This window comes from Aquila chrysaetos, chromosome 5, assembly GCF_900496995.4.
Source record: "Aquila chrysaetos chrysaetos chromosome 5, bAquChr1.4, whole genome shotgun sequence".
NCBI classification, from domain to species: domain Eukaryota; kingdom Metazoa; phylum Chordata; class Aves; order Accipitriformes; family Accipitridae; genus Aquila; species Aquila chrysaetos.
This window is the reverse complement of record NC_044008.1, coordinates 64,352,141-64,373,958: the sequence shown is the minus strand read 5'-3', so window position 1 is coordinate 64,373,958 and position 21,818 is coordinate 64,352,141. Positions and strand designations below refer to the sequence as shown.

General features: G+C 43.5%; 1 protein-coding gene across 4 annotated transcripts in view; it reads left to right on the top strand.

The window, feature by feature from the left end:
- Window positions 1–4,116: 4,116 nt before the first annotated feature.
- Window positions 4,117–21,818, top strand: part of MYH10 (myosin heavy chain 10) — a 105,335-nt gene continuing 87,633 nt past the window's right edge. For all 4 annotated transcript variants that reach the window (XM_041123247.1, XM_030012963.1, XM_041123246.1 and 1 more), the window contains exons 1-3: window positions 4,117–4,230; window positions 6,917–7,294; window positions 20,727–20,883. In XM_041123247.1, the coding sequence (XP_040979181.1) occupies window positions 6,950–7,294; window positions 20,727–20,883 (502 nt within the window). In that variant the 5' untranslated portion in view covers window positions 4,117–4,230; window positions 6,917–6,949. The remainder of the gene's footprint in view (window positions 4,231–6,916; window positions 7,295–20,726; window positions 20,884–21,818) is intronic.

Sequence of the window (21,818 nt, the reverse complement as noted above, 5' to 3'; positions counted from 1 at the left end):
ATCCCTGCGCGGTGCCCTGGAGAACACCTCCTGTTTCAGAACGTTTCCTATTGACATATGAGATAAAATAAACGGCGCAGTCCTGGAGGACAGCATGCTTCAAGAAATAAGTGTAACCTCATCTTACTGTAATTTATTACATCTCAGAAAGCTCTGAAACTCAAGCATTAAGCATGAGGCTTGAATTTCCAATTCCTTTCAAGCTTCTCCCATAGAAATGTTCACTATAAAGTAATTTTATTGTGGAATAATTTTTCTTTTATTCCTACACTTCTCTGTTTTTTGATCCCATGCAACAAAGCAGCCAGTTTTTACATGAGCAATTCTGCCTTTTCCTCACACCTTCCTTCTGAAGGTGTCAAAGCACTTTATACATCAAATGTGATCTCCTGTCTGACATGACAAATGGGCATAACAAAGTCTCTTCCCTTTGCAGGGTGAGTGAGGGCAGGGAAGGTACCGTGGCTACCCAAAGCCACAGCAAGTCAGGATTTGAACTGGAAGCTCAATCCGCATGGATTTTATTCACATGTCCCCTTGTCACCACTAAGCACAGACCATTTCTGTGCGTACGCAACTCTTGCATTTAAATATTTAATTCAAAACCTTGGTTCAGTATTGTTCAGTACTTGAAGTTGTGGAGAAAAAAATTGACCCAGAAAGATGCTAAGGTGTCCTGCTTTGCAGAGATGTGGGGCTCCTGGGGGAGGCCAGACCTGGGTCTGTAAGTCTTGGAGATGTGCCCAAAACCTGCCGCAGTCAGAAAGCAGGGCAGGGAGGGGGGATGCCAGTCTCTGCAGGAAGCAAAGGTGTCAAATAATCAAGGAATAAGGGTTGTTTGGCTTATTTGTGGATGCTGGTAGGGACATGGGACAGGACAAACAGCTGTTGGATGTCAGTTGTGTGCTTTCCCCTTGCAGAAGTTCGTTCTGCCCAGCAATGTCCAAAGCAGATTGGGGATAGAGGCACACAATCACCCAGTATGGAAATTAGCTTTCCAACACATGCCACCAGTAGTAAGACCTCTAAATTAGAAATGAATGGAGCATTTTTTGCCTAAATTCTCCACATTGTTTTAAAAACCTCAAGCACTGCTTTAGCTTAAATGGTTCTTATTTACCTGCTTGAGTTCCAGCTCTGGAAACACCCATGGGGACATGCTTTGCCTTCAGCACATGCATGCCCCGGTAGCAATGGTATCATTAGCCTTCTGTTTAAAGGTAGGGAAACAATTTTAGGATTAGGCACCAGCTGAGTTTCTATTTCAAATAAAAATCCTTTATGAAAGATGTTTCTTTCTGCTCTTTCCAGTCTCTGCTCTTTCCAGTCTCCCGGAGAAGATAGAAATACCATCTTTCCCCCTATGGGTTAAAGACATCGAGTGGATTTGGGGAATTCCTTCCTAACACAGGCCTGGATAAAAATAATTGTGTGATAAAAATAAGAACTCAATGCTATAACCCTGACATGCTCCACGTGGTATCTACAGGAGCCTCAAAGATTTTCCATGGAAATAATTTTCTAAAAGAAACTAAACTCTTCAAACAGCTTGTCTCTAGAATAATGTTTTCTGTGTGATGTTTCTATTTTTCTTTTAAAAGGTGCTGTATGCCTAAAAATGGAAGTTTTGTCACTGAAGCCGAAAGCAGCGTGACATGGAGGTGCTGACCTGGAGTGCAAGGGTGTTGAGGTGTGGGTGCTGTGCCATCCTGAGGCCTCAGCCACCCCAAGGGGTGACCATAACCTGTGCACGATGCTGCTCCTTGAGTGCATGGTTTTCCCAAAGCCAACAAAATACTCATCGGGCTGCTCCATTGCAAAGCCCTGGCACTCCTGAGGAGCTGGCATTGCTCCATGAACGCTGGCTGAGTATCTCATGGAGGCCTGATAGCTGAGCAAGGAAAAATTGTAAATTCTGGGAGATGCGGCATGCTGGATACCTGTATTTAAGCAACCCGAAGTCTGCGCGGTATTGGCCTTGCTCTGCTGCCTACGGCTGCTCAGGGCGGCTCACCACGCAGCTCAGCCGTCCAGGCCCCGGGAGTGGCAGTCCTTGCAAAGCGAAAAACAGCTGGGGAGTAACCAGTTCAGCCTTTTGGCTTTCATCTACCTGCGTTTGCGAGTCAACACCCTTATTTTTCGGTGAAACAGGATGTACAAGACCTCCCACTGAAATGGTAATTAAGAGGGAGACTTTCATATAAATCCAAGTGCCAGGAGTTGCGCATGAACTGATTTGTGTGCAGAGATGAGCAGAGATGACCGAATGATTTCCAGCTCCGTGCCAGGAGCCTGGTTCCCCATGGTTTGCCTTATTGCCTCCGTTTTTGAACCGAGCAACCTGTCCAAAAATGCTAAGTTGTATTGAAATGGCAGGTGCTGCTTTGAAATATTTCCATTTGTGCAGGTAGTCCATAGGAAGTCCTGCTTCCTAAGCACAGGGGAAATGGGAGACATCCTTACTCCTGTCCCCAGGCGCTGCCTGACATCCCCAGCCCTTCTCAGGATCCCCCGCTGCAGCTCTGCCCCGCGCCAAGGCTTGATGCTTTTTTCCTGCCATGTCTCTCTGCTCCTTGCCCAGCTCCCAGTCTTGTTCAGAAGGATCTGACACAAATTCCTTCCACCAAAATAGCTCTAATTCCTGAGCCACTCGCATTTGCATTTGGTCTGGGCGGAGAAACGAAACCCGCAGCTCAGGCAATGGGAACCCTTGATGCTCTTAGCTACCTGCTCACGTGCAGGGCTGGAGCAAGCCATGGCGGTTGCGGTGAGAGGTTGTGCCCATTCCCTGGAGGTTGAACGCACCATGTGTGATCCCCGAGAAGCTTTCTAAGCCAGGGAGCGAAACACGGGAAAGATTTTGCAGAAAACCAGGGAAGGCCATCACGACATTGAAGCTCTCTATCTCAAAATCCCAGGCAGCAGCAGCGCAGGATCGTGTGGGCCAGCAGCCTCCCCGAGGCATTACACCTGAAACCCACCCGGCCCCGATTTTCAAAGTCCACGTGAGCCCACGAGACTCTCCGAGATGCTGCAAATGGCTTTCTTTCCCCCATGCTGCAGCCCCCTGCCTACCCACCTGATCCACAAAAGGTGCTGGCAAACGGGCAAGGGCTCCAAAAAGCCTCAGGATTATGTTTAAAGAAGGGGAAAAACATGCCCGTGAGCACAAGCTTGGCCGGCCGGCCAGCCGGCCTGGGGCAGAGGGGTCCGGGGCTGTTTTGTGGTGGCTGAAGGGCCGCCATGTGGGAGCGGGGCTGCAGAACCAGCACAGAGACACTGGAACGGATCCGGGCGGGTGGGAGACCACGTCAGGTTTGCAGCGAGGGTTGGGTTTTTATTGTTAAGAGTCAGGGTAATTACCCCCGGGAGCAATCACTGAGGGCTGCGGCAGAGTTTCTGGAACTGGAAGTTTGGAAATCGGGTCCAGCTGCTTTTCTGCCGGACCGCCATCCCGCCCAGGGCCTGGAAACCAGTGACTGCCACCTCAGGCGAGCACCGCTGAGGGCAGCGTGAGGCGACCCCGAGCCCCCAGCACGGCGCCGCCGCCGCCGGAGCCCGGCGGGCCGGCAGTGCTCGCTTCCAGCGCCCGGGGACGCGTTTCTCCGTTATCTCTCACGTCGGTGGAAGCCGGCCCGGGAGCCGGGACCTGAAAAACCCTTCATCAACCCAAAATACAGGGACGCCGCCGGGTGTGGGGGGGGGAGGGGGCACGGTGGGTGGGTGAAGGGGAAGCGCGCGCCCGCCCCGCGCTGCAGCACCACGCGCACCGCCCGCTGCAGCGCCGGGGACGCGCCGCGCCCCCCACCGGGCGTGCTGCAGCACGGGGCGGAGCCCGCCCCGACAGGCGTGGCGGGCGCCCAGTGAGAGGAGCGCTGTGGGCCGACGGGCGGGCGGAGCCCGCCAGTGAGCGCTGAGGGGGCGGGGCGAGATGGGGAGGCGGGGTTTGGAGGGTAGCGTGTGGAGGTTGCTATGGCCGTGGCTGGAGAGCGGCCGCGCCGCGGGCCAATGGGCGAGCGCGCGGTGGCGGACGGACGTGGCCGTCGCCCAATGGGAGGGCGGCGGCCGGCGGCGGCGGGGGCGGGGCCGGCGGCGGCGGCGAGCGGGGGGCGGAGGGCTCGGTGTGGCGCTAAAGGAGCGCGGCGGGCGGGGGGCGGAGCGGCGCGAGTGCTGAGGAGCCGGGCGGGCGGCGCGAGCTCCGGGGCACGGCGGCGGCCGGGCGCTACACAGGTGAGGCGGCGGGGACCGGCGGCCCCGAGCTCCCCGGGGTGGGCTGGGCTGGGGGGGGGGGGCTCGCCGGGGGCGCGCGGCCGGGCCCGCCCGCGGTGGGGGTGGGGCGGGGCGGCGGGCCCGGCACACAAAGACCCCCTTGTGTGGGCCGCGCCGTCCGTCCCGCCCGCCCGCTCCGCCGCATCCCCCCCCCCCCATCCTCTCCCCCCCCCCCCCCTCCGCCGCATCGCCGCCGCTGCCGGCTGCATCGGTGAGGGGAAGGTGGCCATTTTCTCCCTTTCCCGCAGCCTCCGCGCGGGCGGGGCGGCGGCTGGGCGGGGGGCGCGGGGCTGGGGCCGGGCTGCGCCGGGGAGGGGGCCGCCGCCGGGCCGAGCGGCCCCGGCCGCCTCCTTTGTCCTTCGGGGCGGCGGCGGGGCCTGCGGCCCTGCCGGGGGGGGTTCCGCAGCCGCTCCCGCAGCAGGACGGCGGCGAGCATCAGCCCTCGGCGCCCGGGGGCGGTGCGGCTTCTGCGGCTCCTCGGGCTGCCCCTGTCCTTGAAAATGCCCGGGCTGCACTGAGGGATGCCACTCCCCATCCCCGCCGGTGCTCCCCCTACCCCCTTTTTGTTTAGAGAAGCAGAGCGTGTGTAGGGTTTTTCTTTCTTTCTTTTTTTTTTTTTTTCTTTGCACTAGTCGTCTTTTGGGAGTGCTGGATTCCTGCATGATAAATGTGCTCATTTGTGTATTTCATTTGAATGCCATTGTTAACAGAGGAGCCTTGAGTAGAGTAAGCTGCAACTTGCTTTGCTTCTGCAGAAGGTCTTTTGTGATGGGCTCTGTGGAATTAAAAGCCAAAGTGGAATAATGACCCTGAAACTGTCTGTGATCCCCCAATGTTAGGTATATTCCTCAGGGACTGGTATAAAGTCAGTCCATGCATTCATTTCAGTCTTCAGCCTTTAATTCCAATGGGGAACGATAATGATTAATTTTGTCATATGAGTTTTATTTGACCTCTAGGCTTCACTACATCGCAGTGTGCAAAACTGAGACTGAGCTTATCATGGATGCGTTTGGTTGTCTGTCATACCTGGCCAGGGAGCTTTCAGAGACTTGACACCGAGATGCATTTGCACACGAGGGCAGCAATGGTGTTTCAGGTCTTTGTCTCCACTGTGCTAGACTACAGCTGAAGTTCCAACAATCAGCTTTCTGAATTGGGGTTGGAGGCTCGGATATTAAACTTGTGGGCCTTTTGAGCCAAAGGTAGCATTCCTTGATGAATATCTTCGTTTTCCTGGCTGAGGAGTCCATCTATCTCTTAAGGTGTCCCTCAACAATTCCCTCTTTCTTCACTGAGGTTTTTCTCTCAGAGGCTCTTCTAAAATACTTTAAATGTTGAGTCATCACCTCTTGATTTGAATTAAGCCAACTGTAGTAAACGGTCTGCTCCTCAAACCTCTGAAGGGTTCAATGATTTCGCGCTTACTTTACATTAAAGTTGGACGATGTAACCAATGTCCATGCCGAAGATGGAGACACAACTATTGTATTTAATTACATGTTCTGAGGATGGGTGTGTTGCAGAACTTCCATCAGGGTGCATACCGTAGTATGCAAGATGACAGATGCAGTTTGCAAAACCTTCCTTGCTTTTGAAGCTAACCTTTAGGTTGCCTGCTGGAAAAGGCTACAATTAGCTAATGTAACATTCTTCAGCAGAAAAGATCTAGTGTGTGAGAAAACAAGATATTTAATGACCTGAGTACTAGGTGTCAGGCTTGACCTTATTGTTCCCCAGGCAGTTACAGATGAAATTGCTAGCTCCAGGAATCCTGGATGTGACGGTAGTGTTAACAAAAGATGCAGTGGCATCTCTTAGAGGCAAATAAGTAAAATGTGTGCACAGGAGCTCTTGTCAGCATTTTCTCTTTCCCCTCCAAACTACTTGTGAAGCTGTTGGAAAATCTAACATCAGTCCTTGCTGCGTCTTGAGCCTCAAGGTAAACTTGAGATCTGGAGACATTTTTTTGGGATATGGTAATGTCAGTGCTCAGAACAGAAGCAGGCTGTACAAATGCAGTGTCTTATGTTTTTCAGGAAGAATATGAGCAAAGTTTAGCTAGCTTAATGGCTTGCAGAAACCCCAAGTGTCTCAAGTGCTTGTCTGTAGTTGAAAATCCACATTTGAAAATATTCTTGTCACCTTCTGGTTACTGTAGTTAGCTATCCACTGAACATATTTTTTTTTTTTTTTTTTTTTTTTTTTTTCTGTTCAAGTAAAGTTGAGTTTACTGGCAAGCTCTTATTAAATTTGCTCTTCTTCCTTATTTAAGCACAGAGGACAGATGCGTGTTTTTCCTGCTTGTAGCTCTCGCATTTGTTGCAATGTCTCTCCTTAGTTGGTGCACAGTTAGAACCAGTTTATACCACATTTCCTGTACTGGGTCTGGGATTATACCTGACAGATCACTTTAACTTTTGTGTGGCAGTTGGTTTATTCAGAGGGGGCTGCTGAGTGATTAGGGGCTCTCAGTTGTATAGCAACTCCTTTAGACTGTGGAAGAAATGAATGATGCTTCTTCATCAAGAGAAGATACAGATACTTGTGATAGATCATTTTATTGATGTGCCATAGCTCCATTCATTTCATCGATAAGAATATAGTATGTAATGTACTTTTTGCTTTTTTCCTCTCCAATTTACAGGGTAACTGATAGTGGATACCTTCACTTCCTACAATGGCACAAAGATCCGGACAGGAAGATCCGGAGAGATACCTCTTCGTGGATAGGGCTGTAATCTACAACCCTGCCACCCAGGCTGATTGGACTGCTAAAAAGTTGGTGTGGATTCCTTCAGAACGCCATGGTTTTGAGGCAGCCAGCATCAAGGAGGAAAAAGGGGATGAAGTGTTGGTTGAACTGGCAGAGAACGGAAAGAAAGCACTAGTCAATAAAGATGATATTCAGAAGATGAATCCTCCCAAGTTCTCTAAAGTGGAAGACATGGCAGAATTAACCTGTTTAAATGAAGCCTCTGTATTGCATAATTTAAAGGATCGGTATTACTCTGGGCTCATCTATGTAAGTACTAATTATTAGATTCATTATGGGTGCTAATTCAGCTGAACTTACCTGATTCCCATTCTTTTACCCATTTGAAACGGAGGAAGTGGGTCTTGTTTCTGATTTTGGTAGCCTAAATACTTTGTGTCTCTAGCATTTAGGTTAGCCCAGGGTCTTTTTCCATGCTGTGTACAGGTCAAGAACTCTGTTGTCATAAAACAAATAATAAAAAATTCTCCTATGGAAATAATTCTGCAAGCATCTTTCAAAAATAGAATGCTAAATGGCAACTCTGGGTGCTTAGCTCATGCCGCTCGTTAGAGCACTTGCCTCAGACATGCTTAACTGATACAGTGAATAGTATCAAATGGCTCGTTTGAGCTGACGAGAGATTACAAAACCTAACTTTGCTGAATTACTCTTGTTTAATTGCTCATATGAATAAGCATATATCTTGTTTTAACTTGCTGCGTATTAAAAATTATAATAAGAGGCTATGCTATTATTTAAAAGCTGAAGTTGGAGAGTGCTAGGAATGCCAAATGTCTTTTTGGAATCTAGTATCAACTTAGTGGGCCAGGAAAGAATGTGTTCAAGTGCTTAAAATAAACCAATAAGATAAAGCTTTCTTTTTTCAGTGGTTTTGAAGCACTAATTGGAACATCTGGCTTATCACCATCTTTCTATAGAGTTAGGAATCACAACGCCATTGATGCTGCTTTTGACCCCGTTCCTTCCTTGAACAATGCTAAATGAGTGTCTGTGCTGTACAGTTAAGAGTAGCTCCTTGTCTCTTGGCAAAGTGATTGCATAGTGACTTGTTGAGTCAGAGTATCATTAAGAGCTACAAGTAGACTTTCTATCCTAAAAGAAACTGGAACATCTGCTTAAATGCTTGGCTCATTTTAATAAACACTTGTTCTAACACTTAAATCCACTTTATTTAGTTCCGCTAGTTAGTTGGCTCATTTTGCCCTTCATTTGGGTATTAATGGCGTACCTTTTTTGTTTAGACCTTGGTAATATTTGGACTTACTAAAAATTATATGCAATTTCAAAATATTCTTCATATTTGTGCTTCTTTGTCAGTTTCCTCTGTGGGTTTTTGGTTTTTACCCTTCCAAGGCCTTCCACCAAGACTCTTACAGCAGAGCTCAGTGAAAAATACTTCTGGAATGCTTTCTGCAAGCTTATAAGTAAACTAATTGGATAATTAGTAAGGACTGGATTGAAAATTAAAAGTAAACAAGTTGATAGGTCAAAAGTTTTCAGTATATGTATCAATCATAATACTAGTTGTTATGAAATTCATTACAACTATTACAACTGTATTTCATTATGAAGGCTAAAAGCTGAAGGCCTTAAATGTCAAAGCAAGCTCCAGTCCAAGGACTCCATACAGTAAACATAGCCACAAATGCTTCTGGAGGATGGCGTCGAGAACCTGTCACTCTTCTATATACACAGATGATACAGTACTGTGTTACTTTGGATGACTGACAAATTAAAAACATTTGCTTTGTGAAAGGCTGGCTTACTGTTTATGTGGAGTTTAACTGATATCCTATGGGTGACTTACCTTTTTTATTTTTCCCACCCCGCCTTCCCAGAAGGGTGCTTTCTGCTTTCATTCTTTAACTGTTGAGGCAGACTCTAAAACTTGGTTCCTTGACATTGAGATACTGCTGTCACATAGGAGGATTACCTCATCAGTATATTACTAATGACCTCCCCCGCCCCCAAGGTGGAAGAAGTTGTTTGGGATCAAGAAGCTAATGGATTTGTTGGCCTTAACTGGAGGTCTGAGTTACAGGAACCTTGCTGGAGGATGCTACTGTTACCAAGAATAATGTTTCTATGCAGCTGTAACAATGAGTTCTTGCCTGAAATTAAAATTCAGCTTATTTTTTGAAGGGGGGGGGGAAAGCAGTTGCAAGCACTGTTAGAGTAAAGGCTAAATGCTGGCAAAGATCAACAGGCCATGGAGAGAAACTTCATCAAGGACTTGAGCTGGTGGGGATTTTAGTTCTGGTAGGGTTCTCTGTCAGGGATCCCTAAACTTCTTGAATGTGGCACTGTCATTGCTGCTGCTTACTGCACAGCCCAGAGCAATTGCCATTGCTTGCCTATCCTGCTGAAGTTCTCATGGCATAAGAAAAAGAGCCAAAGTTAACTGAGCTGATGAAGAGAATTATGGTGGTTTGGCTGTGACAGGAGTTGGTTAAGGGTATGTTTTGATTTCCAGATAGTACTCCCATAATAACCAAACTGAAATCCTGTATTTTGGTGTTGGTCTCAAGTAGTTAAGATGGAGATGGTGAATCTGATTTGGTTTCCTTTAATTCACAATAGGCAGCATGCAGTGTTGCCTTTCTAGGAAGTAGAAGATGAAGGACTGTCAACTGAAGTAGATACATGTTTCCTTTCAATCCCTAGAAAGGAAACAAACCAGTTGAGGGATTTGGCCAGTGGGTCTAGTCATCTGTCTATAATCTACCTCTCCAAGATGACACTGCTGGAGGAACAGGGAGGGCTGACTAAAGCTAGCTAGTGCCAGTCGGCATGACCTGGGCAGTGATGCTCATTTCATCAAGAGTTTCATGTAACATCTAAGTAGGGATGGCGAGGAGTTTCTGGAACTTCTAGCATTTCTAATGTCTGCCAAGTGGCATGATCTTGGGCTCTGGGTTGCATTATTACTGTGCTGTGGGAGATGAACTCAAATGGAGAATGTGGAAGACCAGTGGCTTGTAAAAGCATGATGTCTGTGCTTGGTCCTGTCTTTTATTTCTGGTCTGTTCATGACAGCATAGAAGATGAAAGGTGGCAGAACTTGTACAAGAACTGCTGGGAAGAATGGTTGGAGTGTAAACTATAGAGATCCCAGTTTTGCTTTGGAGATGAAATAACTTCATTTCTTGCTCCACTTTTAATATCACCTATTCCATTTCTTGCCACAAAGTTTATTTTGAGTGTAACTGAAGAATATGTTAGAAAAAATTCTTTCCTAGAGAAGCTGTACTATCTTTACAAATTCTTTGGAGTATACTATATATATATTTTCACCCCTGAGAATGGTTAAATCTCTCATTGTGACTTCTTGCACTTGGACTTATCTCCTTAACCTGTCAATGACTAAGCATGATAGTGCAGAATCTGAGAGTCCCCAAGAATATCCCTGCTCATGTTTGAGGCTTGGTTTTCATCAAGTGCAAGTGTTGGTTCTGTGAAGGTGCAGCCATCTACAGCAGTTTTTTTTTTCTCATTACTTCTACCTTTGGTAGGCATTTGTACTCTTCCATGTGTTTCATAGCTGAATTTTTCCAAATTTTGTGCTTTTCTAGGGTTATCAGCATTTCTTATGGCAGGGATGTATCATTTGAGTCACTAATACTCTAAATTGGTCTCTCGTGTCTTGCTGTAGTGGAAGCTTCTCATGGCTTTTGGTTACCTTAAATGCTTGTGAACTGTCAATTCTTCAGCTTCGTATAAAACTACTATTTTGCCTGCTCTGCTTTAGTGGCCAGCTTTAACACTAGCTTCAGCCTGTATTTAGTAATATCCTTCATAGCTGTAGATCGGAAACTGGACGTAGTTCATTGTAAGGGTACCCAGGACGAATACCCAAAGGCTTAGGAGGTCCTTTGAAGATTTGGAATAAATGTGATTTTGCTCAGACTGGTTTTGTGGTGGTTCTTGAATATCCTTATACCATGATGAACTGAGTTCCGGGTATCTTTCTGGGGGGATTGCTTTCAAAGTCTAGTTGTCAGAGGTTTTTGGGTCACCAAGGTCTGTAGCATGAGTGAGGAAACATCTCTATTTTTACAAGACCTGCATGTAAAATGCCATTGTGAAGGCACCTAGATATCAGCCCTAGATTTTGGCTCCTGCTTAAGTCATGTCAGCAAAATAGGATTTCATGGGGTGGGGCGAAATAATCTTTGAATCAGACAATGAAATGGAGACATCCACTGGAAAGAGTGGAAGTTAAGGGTCTGTCAGCCTTGAATGCTAACAGGTTCTCAAGACCACTGTTGCTGTAATGATTTGTGTCAAGCTGTAATTAGGCAAGATGACTGCTCCATGTCACTGCTTCATGAAGTTTGGGGTTTCTCATGAACCGGCTTCCAAACTCTTCATGGTCCAATATGGTACCTGAATGTAGGAAATCACTGACTTGAATTTTTAAACTGCTGTGCTGTAAGCTCTAGAGGTTCAGGAGCAGTTTTGTTCATGGCTCAGGTTTGTGGTGTCAGTTTGCTGTTGGGGGTGTGTGTGTGAAGCCCAGCTGAAGAAGTGACTTTGGCTGTCCAAGCTATAGCTGTCTCCTTCAGTTGGAGTCCTGGGAAAAAGGAGACACTTGAAATGGGTCTCTGGTTTTGGTTGGAAGGGATGGGAGTGGCAGGGGAGATAAACAAGAATGAGAACTTAGTCTGAAAATAAGATGCTAGGAGGACAGATGCTGCACTTGACAATATGGAGGGGAGAAATACTTAGGTGCTTTGGTGGACGGCTACCGATAAGGTCTGAAAGCTGCAAAGAAATTTCTGGTGTAGGAAGAGGTGTTTTTTTCTGTCTTGACCTCTGCACTTCAATATCAACAATGTATTAGCTTCAGTGTCTATTCAGAAAGCTTATATATAGGCAAGTCAGTTATGTTCAAAATTAAGCTTCTACTCAAAGTTTACTACCCGATTTGACTCATATAGCTGATCTGAAGGGAAGAACTGTGTCAGTATTTTTTTTTTTTTTTTAAGCATTTAAGTTGCTTTTTACCATTTTGTTTTCTCTGCACTTGGAAGAGAGAGTGACTAGTTAGTGTGCAGTTTGATAGTCCTTTTTCGCTTCAGGGCAAGATTTTTTTTTTTTTTTTTTTTTTTTTTTTTTTTTTTTTTTTTTTGGAGCAAGAGCTGCTATACCTCTTAAAGTGGTCAGGAGTGTTCCTGATCACTCTAAATAATGTTTCAATGCTTTGTTAGGCAGCATTCTGGATATAACTTTCCTAGAGTTTTGAATTTTTAAGTCTTTTTTTTAAAAGCATTTCAGTTACTCAAAATGCAGCTAGTTGCATAGATCAGGAATGTAAATACCTCATTTCTACTTAGATGGAAAGCAACTTGTTCTTGATATTGCAGACAATGGCTGGAACTGGAATGAATAAGCGAATGACTGTTAATAAGTCAGGGCTAGGTGACACTTTTTCCAGCAATTTAAAACTCTGCTTTTGTGTCAGTACCTCTTTTGATGGCAAGAAAAACCCTTCCATTTCCCTATTAAAGTATACTTTAAATGTTTATGTTCCTACATACTCTATTAATGAATGTAAAAACATAACCTTATGCTCATCTTGTTAACAGAAATATTTTTTTAAACCAAAATGGGTTTCTTGTTAAGTGCATTAGCAAACACTAATAGTATGGATAGCAAACAATAATAGTATGGAGGTTTGACATACCTTACTGATTTTCCAGACAAATATAACATCTGAGTTGCAGATGGCTGTATTTTAATGGTCTGACTGGTAAGTGTAGGCTAATACCTGAAAAATTCCTGGATAAATGGCATGTTGTCTACTCAATGGGTCTATAAATGTTCGAGTTAGAAAAGATAATCAAACTGAAAGAAGATATCACAGGACCAGAAGTCTGTCTTGTGAAGTCAACAGTTCCCATTCCTGTACCCAGTGCAGTAAGATGGGATGAAGAAATTGCTCACTCAAACATAGGGTGTCATTAAGCTACAGTAAAAACTAAGCTATTCAAAATCCAATGGGCTTTATAAAAATCTATTAAAAAAAAAATATGTTGCTGTTGCCACATCTGTTCTAGTCCCAGCTCTCCTGGAGGAAGTCCATTGCCCACAGTTGTGATTATATGTAGCTTGCTGATACAACCATAAATCATTGCAGCTACCACTTAACTGCTTCCTGACCTCATTCAGTCAAAAGGATTAGAATTAATAGAATTTCTCAAACGCTTGACTTCTATTAATCCATGTCAGTATCCAGATGGCCTCTTGCCTTGGTGTGACTGTATGTGGGATGCTCCCCTAGTCCTGTCTGTTGTTGGTGAGCCCATGTCCCATGTTTTGGGTGCTCAGGTAGAGAGTTTAAGGTGGGAGCACGTGGCATAAGATGTGTGCATGCTGTAGGTGAAGTCAAGTTAGAAATGACTAGTTTTGTTGTTCCTCGAGGAAGGACAAAAAGATGGTGAAGCAGTATTGAGGAAAGGGTTAGATTCAACTTCAAAGTCCTTCAAACTCATTAAACTATGCATTATCTTCCCTGCCCACTCCTCCACTTTTTTTTTGTAAAGACTTTTTCAAAAGGGTTGGAAACTGTTTATGTAAGGCTGACAGCTCCTGGAACCTTGCTGCTAATTATTTCTCTCTGTGTATATGCCTACTGGGTTTTCCTTCTACCAGTAAAGAAGAAAACATGCTTACTGTTGTGCAACCAAAAATACTTCAGCAGATATTTTTTGATAATTACAAGCATTACCTCTGTAATTGCTCTGCAGCCCTGTGCTACTTTCGTTTTTTTATGTACTTTCCATTTTATTGGGGCAGAAGAGGGAAAGAATGAGAAATATGCTGTAGTCCCCAGTTCCAGAGCCTGCTGTGGGTAGAAGCTCTTACAAAACTGCACTTGAGGAACTGTCTATAAGCTGTTTCTTCTCTTAAGCTGCTGCCTCTTGTGAGGCCAGAGTGTAACCTAGAACAATCTGTGTTATTATGTAACCTTCTGTGTTCTGTTTGCTTTAATTTTCGTGCTGGTCCAGTTGGGAATGTTTTACATTACTGAGTAGTGAAGACTGGTATTAAAAGAACCTGTAAGAAATTTGTTTCTCAAGAGTTTGTTACTTAATTTCATCTTCTTCCTTAACACAAACCAGTCACTGGATCTAGTAAATAATATAGTGCAGAAGAAATGCCGGGGTTCAAATTGTAAGGGCTGCTTTGACACAAGAACTTGTTTTTAAATTAACTCTGATTTTCTGGAGGACTCATAAATGTGATGAAGTTGAGAGAGTCCTGTGTAGGGTTTTACTTTGTTAGAAATGTCAGAGGGATTTGAGGGAAGTGAATCAATGCCCTCCTTGCCTTCAGGCAAGCAGAGGTATGAAAAAGTGCATGTTCTTGTCATATTCTCTGCTTCTATTAAAAATGGTAGATTAGCAGCCTAAAAAGGCGCAATAAATTGGATTATGGACTCCAAGCGCTCTGTGGAATGCACTGTGTTGCAAGACACCCCTTCAAGCTGTATGCCTGCATCAGAAGGCATTGGTAGCCTGTTCTAAGCCTTCTGTAGAGCAATCAAGCTCCAACATGCAGCTATACAGGAGCCTTATGAAAGGGTATTAATACTGTTCTGGCCCTGGTGCAACCTGAGATCATGTTTTATGTCTTAACAGTTGCTGTGGCTGAAGCAGTCATGCTGTCTGAGTGGCTGTGACACTGAGCCTGTCTCTCTCTGAGAGGTGGTGAGCTTACTGAGCAGGAGTATAACCTGCACTGCTGATTCAATGTTGGTTTTTATCTCCTTAAACACATAACCTGAAGGCTATAAATGTGAAACTACAGTACTGGTGAACGTCCTCTCTTTAGTGATAGTTGTAGAGAATATCAATAGACAAGTCCTCTAAAGTTTGGGCTGTGCTTCAATAGCTTGTATGTGTGTTGTGCTCCTTCCCTTTCTCATTCTCCTCATGTGCAGATTTTACTCTTTAGTTGCCCTGAGTAACAGTCAGTGGTGCTTGTCCCCCAGCCTTGGTCAGAGCTGAGGTTCCCATTACCCTGTAGGGGGTTCCTCTCCTTTGTTGGCACCCTTAACTCCAACCTTCTGGGTGCCAACAGGACTTTTTTTTTTTTTTTTTTTTCCTTCCTCCAAACTAGCAGTTTGGGCTTGTACAGAGATGTCTGCAATAACTTCTGGGTTCCAGTTTTGACTGTGCCCTGGCTGGGTAGCATGGGCTCAGGGTGGTGGTGTGAGGGCTGCCCATGGTGCTGGGCCAGCTGTGTGGCCCCTCTGCCTCTGCCCTGAGGGGAGGTGGGTTGTAGCTGGGGATTAGCTGCTGTGCAAAGCAGAGAACATGTTCCACTCCAGGCCACAGCGTCACTTTTCTGCCATTGTAGACTGCAGAGCTCCCTGCCCTTCTTTAAGGCTTGAATTTAGGGTTGGATAACTGCATCATTCTGGGGGAAGAGATAGTACAGGAGAAAACCATGCCAGGATCAGAGGACTTAATGGGTCTTGGAGTGTGAAAGGCATGTCCGTGACCTCAGGAAGTGAAACCAGACAAGAAAATGCTATGATGATGCAATTTACCAATCTGGAGAACGTGCTCTACCCCATTAGTATATGGGATACTGCTTAAAACAGGTATTGCTTTCTAGGCTAGAAACTGCTGGTTTGTATTTCAGGTAATAATAGGAGATGTCTAGATGCTTACATCAGCTTAATTATTTATGTAGTAATAGAGTAAATCTGTCACTCTCTATATTTGAAGAACTGGAGATAAATGTTGAGCTTGGATACTCAGGTGATGCAAACTGATTGTTACAAATCCGAAAAACTTACCTGCATCTTGCTAATGCACTCTGAAGTGATGTTTTGAAAAGGCCTTTTGATGTTGTGGCAGGAGGAATGAACCTAACAGTTGTAACAGCATATTCCTTGATGCAAAAACTGTAAAGCTGAGCTATTAATCTAAGGAATTGTACAAGGCTTTTGACACTAATACCACCATATGTGTATACACAGTGGAGGTTTCATATAGTTTTAAGGGAAGACGGGCCATGAAAACCTTTCTTGCTTTGGAGCCCACACTCCAAATTTAGAGCCTAAATTCCCATGTGCTTTCACCTGGAAATAATGCACTCTCTATTTGCCAGTAGTTCACTTACATATACCTCTTTCTCAGGTTGCTTACTGCTAGGAATATAATGTAGTCTTCAAATAGGCCAGCGCCAGGAACCTGAACTCTGCAGTCTGGGATAGCTTACTGAAATCCAAATTACTAAATGATATACTACTGGATAAAGGCTTGTAAGCATCTGGAAACATTCAAACTCCACAATTAGTGTCCTGGAGGAGAGTTTGTATAAGAAGCCTCTGTCAGAGCACTGCTTTACTGTTTGACTCTGGAGCCTTGCCTAGAGAGTGTACATTCCAACCAGCCTTATAGCTGTTGGTTGATACTGTCTATATCCTGTTCCTTGGTAAAGCAGAAATGTGTGTGTTTCAAGCAACTAGCTTGTTTGCAGCTGATCCCATGATCTCAAGGTGAATAAGCATCTTTATTTGCCTTTAAGTTCTTAATATATATATATCTGCCTCTGTCAGCTGAAAAATTATTGAAGTCTGGTTCTTCATCCAGACTGGCTAGTTACTGTAGCTCTTCAGTGCTTGATCCTAACTGTAATTCAGATATGACAGTTTTGGCAGAGTCCAAGTGCTGCAGAACAGAGAGGAGGCAGAGGACATCACTCTGCCCCTGTGGCATGTCTGAAAGCTCTGGACATCTTTAACAGCTACATGGTGGTATTCATTAAGTAGGGTGTCCATTTGTAAGGCAGGTGTGCAAGTATTACTGTTAATTCTTTCTATAGTTGGTCACCAAGAAGCTTTTCAAGGTGTGTAAACAATCTCAGCGTACTGTTCATGTCTTCAATTTGCATGCAGAAAGCCCGTACCTCCAATCTGCTGTCTTAGAGTAATATACTTGTCTGGTGAGACGTGCAGTTATAAAATAGCTGTATAAAATTTTTGTACCATTTACTTCCCTCCCAATTAAATTTGACTCAATAAAAGCATGCCTTTTGTGTTTATATGCTTACCAAGCCACAAAAAGAACCCACCAATGTGTTCATATGTTGCTTTCTGCAATAGATGATGGTCAGGAAACCTGGGAGCCTTGTGGGAGAACTCAGTTCCATCTTCCTTTGAATAAATTAAGGCTGTACAGTGTGGTGATGTTTTGAAGACAGTGTGACTTTTAAATTCTGCAGGGAAACAGCAGGAGAGTGAACAGAGTGACAAATGTGCAGGAAATCAAGATGTTGGAGTTCAAGGTGCTGCATGTGAAGAGCTATGTCGTGACACAGGCTTAATGGTCAGGGATAAAAGCCTATCCTTTAGGTTTAGTTTCAAATAAATGAACCCCAGCACTGGTGAAACAGTAGAATTTTGTGCTTCCTAACTTCTAATTTTTCTAATTTGGCCCTGTTCAATATAGAGCTTCTTAAATTAACCCTTTTCATTTGCCCAGGACATTTGCTGGTCTTCCTCTAGATTGGCTGAGTTATGTTGGCATCTAGCTGGACTTTGCTTATTCTGATCATTCCAGGTTCACTGATCCATCCAATTACTTCATAGGGAGATACCTAACCTAGAAGCCTTTCTAGACTATCATCAATAGAGGTCTGAAGGATTAAGTTTGTTTTTATAAATTATTAATTCTTTATGTAGCTAAACAGTAATAACACTTACTACATGTCTGTGTTGGGGGAAATAAACAAAAGATGCCAAAGCAACTCAGGGGAGGAGGGAAGGATAATCTTCAAGTAGCTGTTCTTATCCTAGCACTTAAGTTTTTTTGGGTTTTTTTTGGTTTTTTTTTTTTAACTTACCAGTTCAGTTTATCACTGCCCTTCCCCAGACATGAATACTGGGGAAAACCCAACAACTTTCCTTTGTGAATATAAAAGGACCAAAACAACTGATAAAAGTTTTAGATTAATTTGCAGAGAAATAGAGGTGTTGCTCTTGAAAGAGGGTGACTGTAATATAGCTAGTATATACAGCATACCCTTACAACTTAACTATCAGTCACTGTTTTGAGAGTTCCCATCCACAGTAAGATATAGAACAGCAGCCCATGGACGTAAATTGCAAGTCTCTGAAGCTGGGTGGGTGAAAAACAGACCTGGGCTCAGAACTACTGCTGGATAAGAGTCCAGAATCATCCTGGAGAAAAGAGGTCTGCTGGCTTAAGCAAATGTTCATGCCATTACACTGGTCAGAGGGTGTGTTGGGACAGATCAGGAAATGGACTTTGGCTGTGTGAATTCTTTTGCTCGTGACCGGATCCCATTTGCAGTCAGCAATAAACAAGTCTTTTTTCATTAGATGTGGCTGTAGTAGAAAAACACAGTGTAGGTGCTGTTCGGTGATTTTTGAGCTGGTGATCATATGATGGGCTTGGTGAAGGTGTGCCTTCCTTCTAGTTATCTTTATTTGAAGACTAGAGTGGAAATCAGGCTTATGGTAATTCTCGATGCCTTCTTGTCACCCGTAGTAATTATAGATGAATGTGGATGACCTCAGTTGAGTACAACAGGGAACTGGCTGGCTAGGAAGGTAGATCCAGTATTTATCAATTAATTGGCTCCTTGGTCAGTTGTACCATGCTATTAAAATAACTGTCTTGCCTTCCCTCTCCCCTAAAGTATCACTAGTGGCCATGAATGAGTTTGATCAGGGAACTGATTCTATTACCAACCAATTCTCTTTGAAATTTATCTTCAGTAGTATCCAGCTCGGTAAGTTGCTGCAAGGGTGCTGATGCTGACAAGAGGGACAGTGGTAGGAACATGAGGCTGGGGAGGAACTGCCCACTTGCCAACAGACCCATGCTTATGTTGAGTTAATGACTGATAAGTTCTTTATGCTTGGGTCAGTTGATGTGATAACATCTGTTTCCTTTCTCTTGAGAAATAAATACCTTATTACCAAAGATGTTTGGCTAGGTAAGGCACTGCAGTACTTATCACCCAGCAGATCTGACCAAAGCGGAGAGGTTATTGTCCCATAAGGACATAAGATGTCTTTATGTCAGAACATCTGGCATAAAACCAAGTTCTTTTTCTTTACCAATGGTGCTCCTGACTCAATTCAGAGATCACCTTCGGTCTGTCTTTCCAGAATCCCTTGGAGGTGTAGAAAGAATAGGGCACCTTTTCCTCCAAATAAAGTCTTTTATATATTTAAAAAAAAAAAAAATGGCAGATCAGGAATTTCAGCTACTCTGTTCATACAAATGTAGCAGAAATATTTTTTAAATCTACAAATGTTGCAAGAATAATGAGCTACCTGCTTAATATTACAGGCTCTTAACAGCTGTTAATGCTGTCTTCTTACTGTCTCTGTCCCTTGTCTCCTCTCAGCCTGCAAAGGTAAAAACCACAGCTTTCCTGACATTCAGAAAGATACTCCCTGTTTCTGTCAAAACTGATGCATCTTGCTAATGTTCCTGTGCTAGTAAAGGTGTGAATAGTATTAATGACCAAAAAGAACACACTTTCAAAGCATGTGATGAAATATAGGTGAATGGAGAGGTTTTGCTTTCTTAAAAACCATCATTTTACGTTGATTCTGAAAAGGCAAGAGCCATCTGGTTGCCTTGGTTTAGGGAAACACCATGGATTAGCTCTGTTTTTTGCATGGTGCAAAACTGCCTGTCTGTGAGCTTAACTTTTGACAACTAGTAAGGTCCATACAGCTAGACCATGCTCATCTGTCCCTCCCAGATAACAAAGTATCAGTGGATGACTGTATACGTTTTTCTTTCATATATATTTTTATGATAACTTCCTTATAAATAACTTCTATGGAACAGAGATTGCACTGTTCTGAAGTACTCTTTGATATTTCACTTATAGGGAAATGTGGACCTGTATGTGTTGTTTGCAATGTGTGCTCAATTTTGTAAAACTTCTGGCGTTTTTTGACTAAACAGAAATGCCTCAATAAAAGTCAATGAAATAAGCAATGTAAAATTTGTTCTTGAGTTTCTTGATGTTATAGTAGTCCTGATAACTTCTGTTCAGTATCAACTCTAAAAGCAGAGTATGAAATGGCGTCTGCAGTGCCAGCTGCCAGGCTATCCATCAGCTGGGGTGGGACAGTGGAGGGAATGACCTCTCCAGGAGGAGACTGCTTTGGGATTGAGAGGCTGATGGGCAGGAAAGACATACAAATACGAAAAAAATAGTAGGATAGCAGAAATAGTGGTGGTTGGAAATAGGCTTTTTCCTTTTCCAAATTATTTAATAGACTAATCGAGACAATCAGTTCCTTCAAAAATGAGAAAATAACTTTGAATGCACATTTTGCTGAAGGAGTTGAACATCAAAAGATGTCTATAAATCCTGTAACTTGGCAAATGGAAGATTTAAATATCTGTGGGAAAGAGATCAGATGCTTCACTTCATGTTTACTCCCATTTATTATCTTTAAATTACTTTTTATGCAGGTAATTAAAGAGCCTTTTAAGAGAACTAGAAACCAATAATTTGAATATACATGTACTTTGAGTTGCTCAAGAAAAAGGACCTCAATTTTGTTCTAAAAAAAAAAATAGCATAGAACCTGTGAAAAAACTTTTCTGCTCTTTATGGCTCTATTTCAATACTGCTTACTAACAGAAATGTTGTTTCTTTTTTTAAGACCTATTCAGGGCTGTTCTGCGTAGTTATAAATCCTTACAAGAACCTCCCGATCTATTCAGAAAACATTATCGAGATGTACAGAGGGAAGAAGCGCCATGAAATGCCACCGCACATTTATGCAATATCTGAATCTGCATATAGATGCATGCTACAAGGTAAGAATTAGTTAAATGTTACTTAACAGTTAGTTGACAACTCTTTGTAATGTACCTAAAACTTAGGAGCTTCATTATCCAGCTATATAGTAACTTCTAACACGATCAGAATATTTTCTAGTACTTGAAGGGGGAAAAAAGCTTTCTTATCTGGAACCTTAAACTTTCAGAGTAGAAATAACTTGGAGGTTGACCTTTGTCGGCATATTTGTCTGACTTACTGAGGCACAGAAGCAAACTAACACTAATAGGAAGTTTACTGGGCCAGCTGGTGGCACTGAAAGTTGTAGTAGAAACACTTTTTTCTTAAAAAAAGAAGAGAGAAGATTCATGTCAAAAGATGTTAGTGCACTGGCTTTGAATGAAGTAAGAATGAAAAATTGTGATTGAAAAGGGAAAACTAAAGTATGTTAATGACTTGTCTCTCTAATTCTATAAAAATGTTGGTGTTTTGGCAGCTGACGAATAATCTGAAGTGACAATGAAACAATAGTATGTTTCAGTTCAAAAAGAGGTCAGGGAAATGCTTAACCTTTTAAGATTTTTTTAATTATTTATTTTTTTTCTCCAAACTGGTATAGGTCATGTCTGTAGTAGAATAGAGAGTAAGTTTATAGTGGGCACATGCTTCAAATTTTGGCTTTAGGGCTGTGCTGGACAACTAATGAAAACTGTGAATCTGACATTATATAAATGTGTTGAAATAAACACATGCTGTTGAACTTGTGAAATTGCACTTCTGACATAGTATGTTGGAAACACAGCTCATACTATCCAATATTGGCTGATATTTAGGTGGCTGTTTTACTGAAGTGGGAACACCAGGATGTTGTATCTAGAAAAGTGTGTGTAATGAAGAGGCAGGTCTGAAAAACTTACTATGTTTTCTGCTATAGACGTGTTATAGGTGTACTGGAAGTAGGTTAAAAGCTATT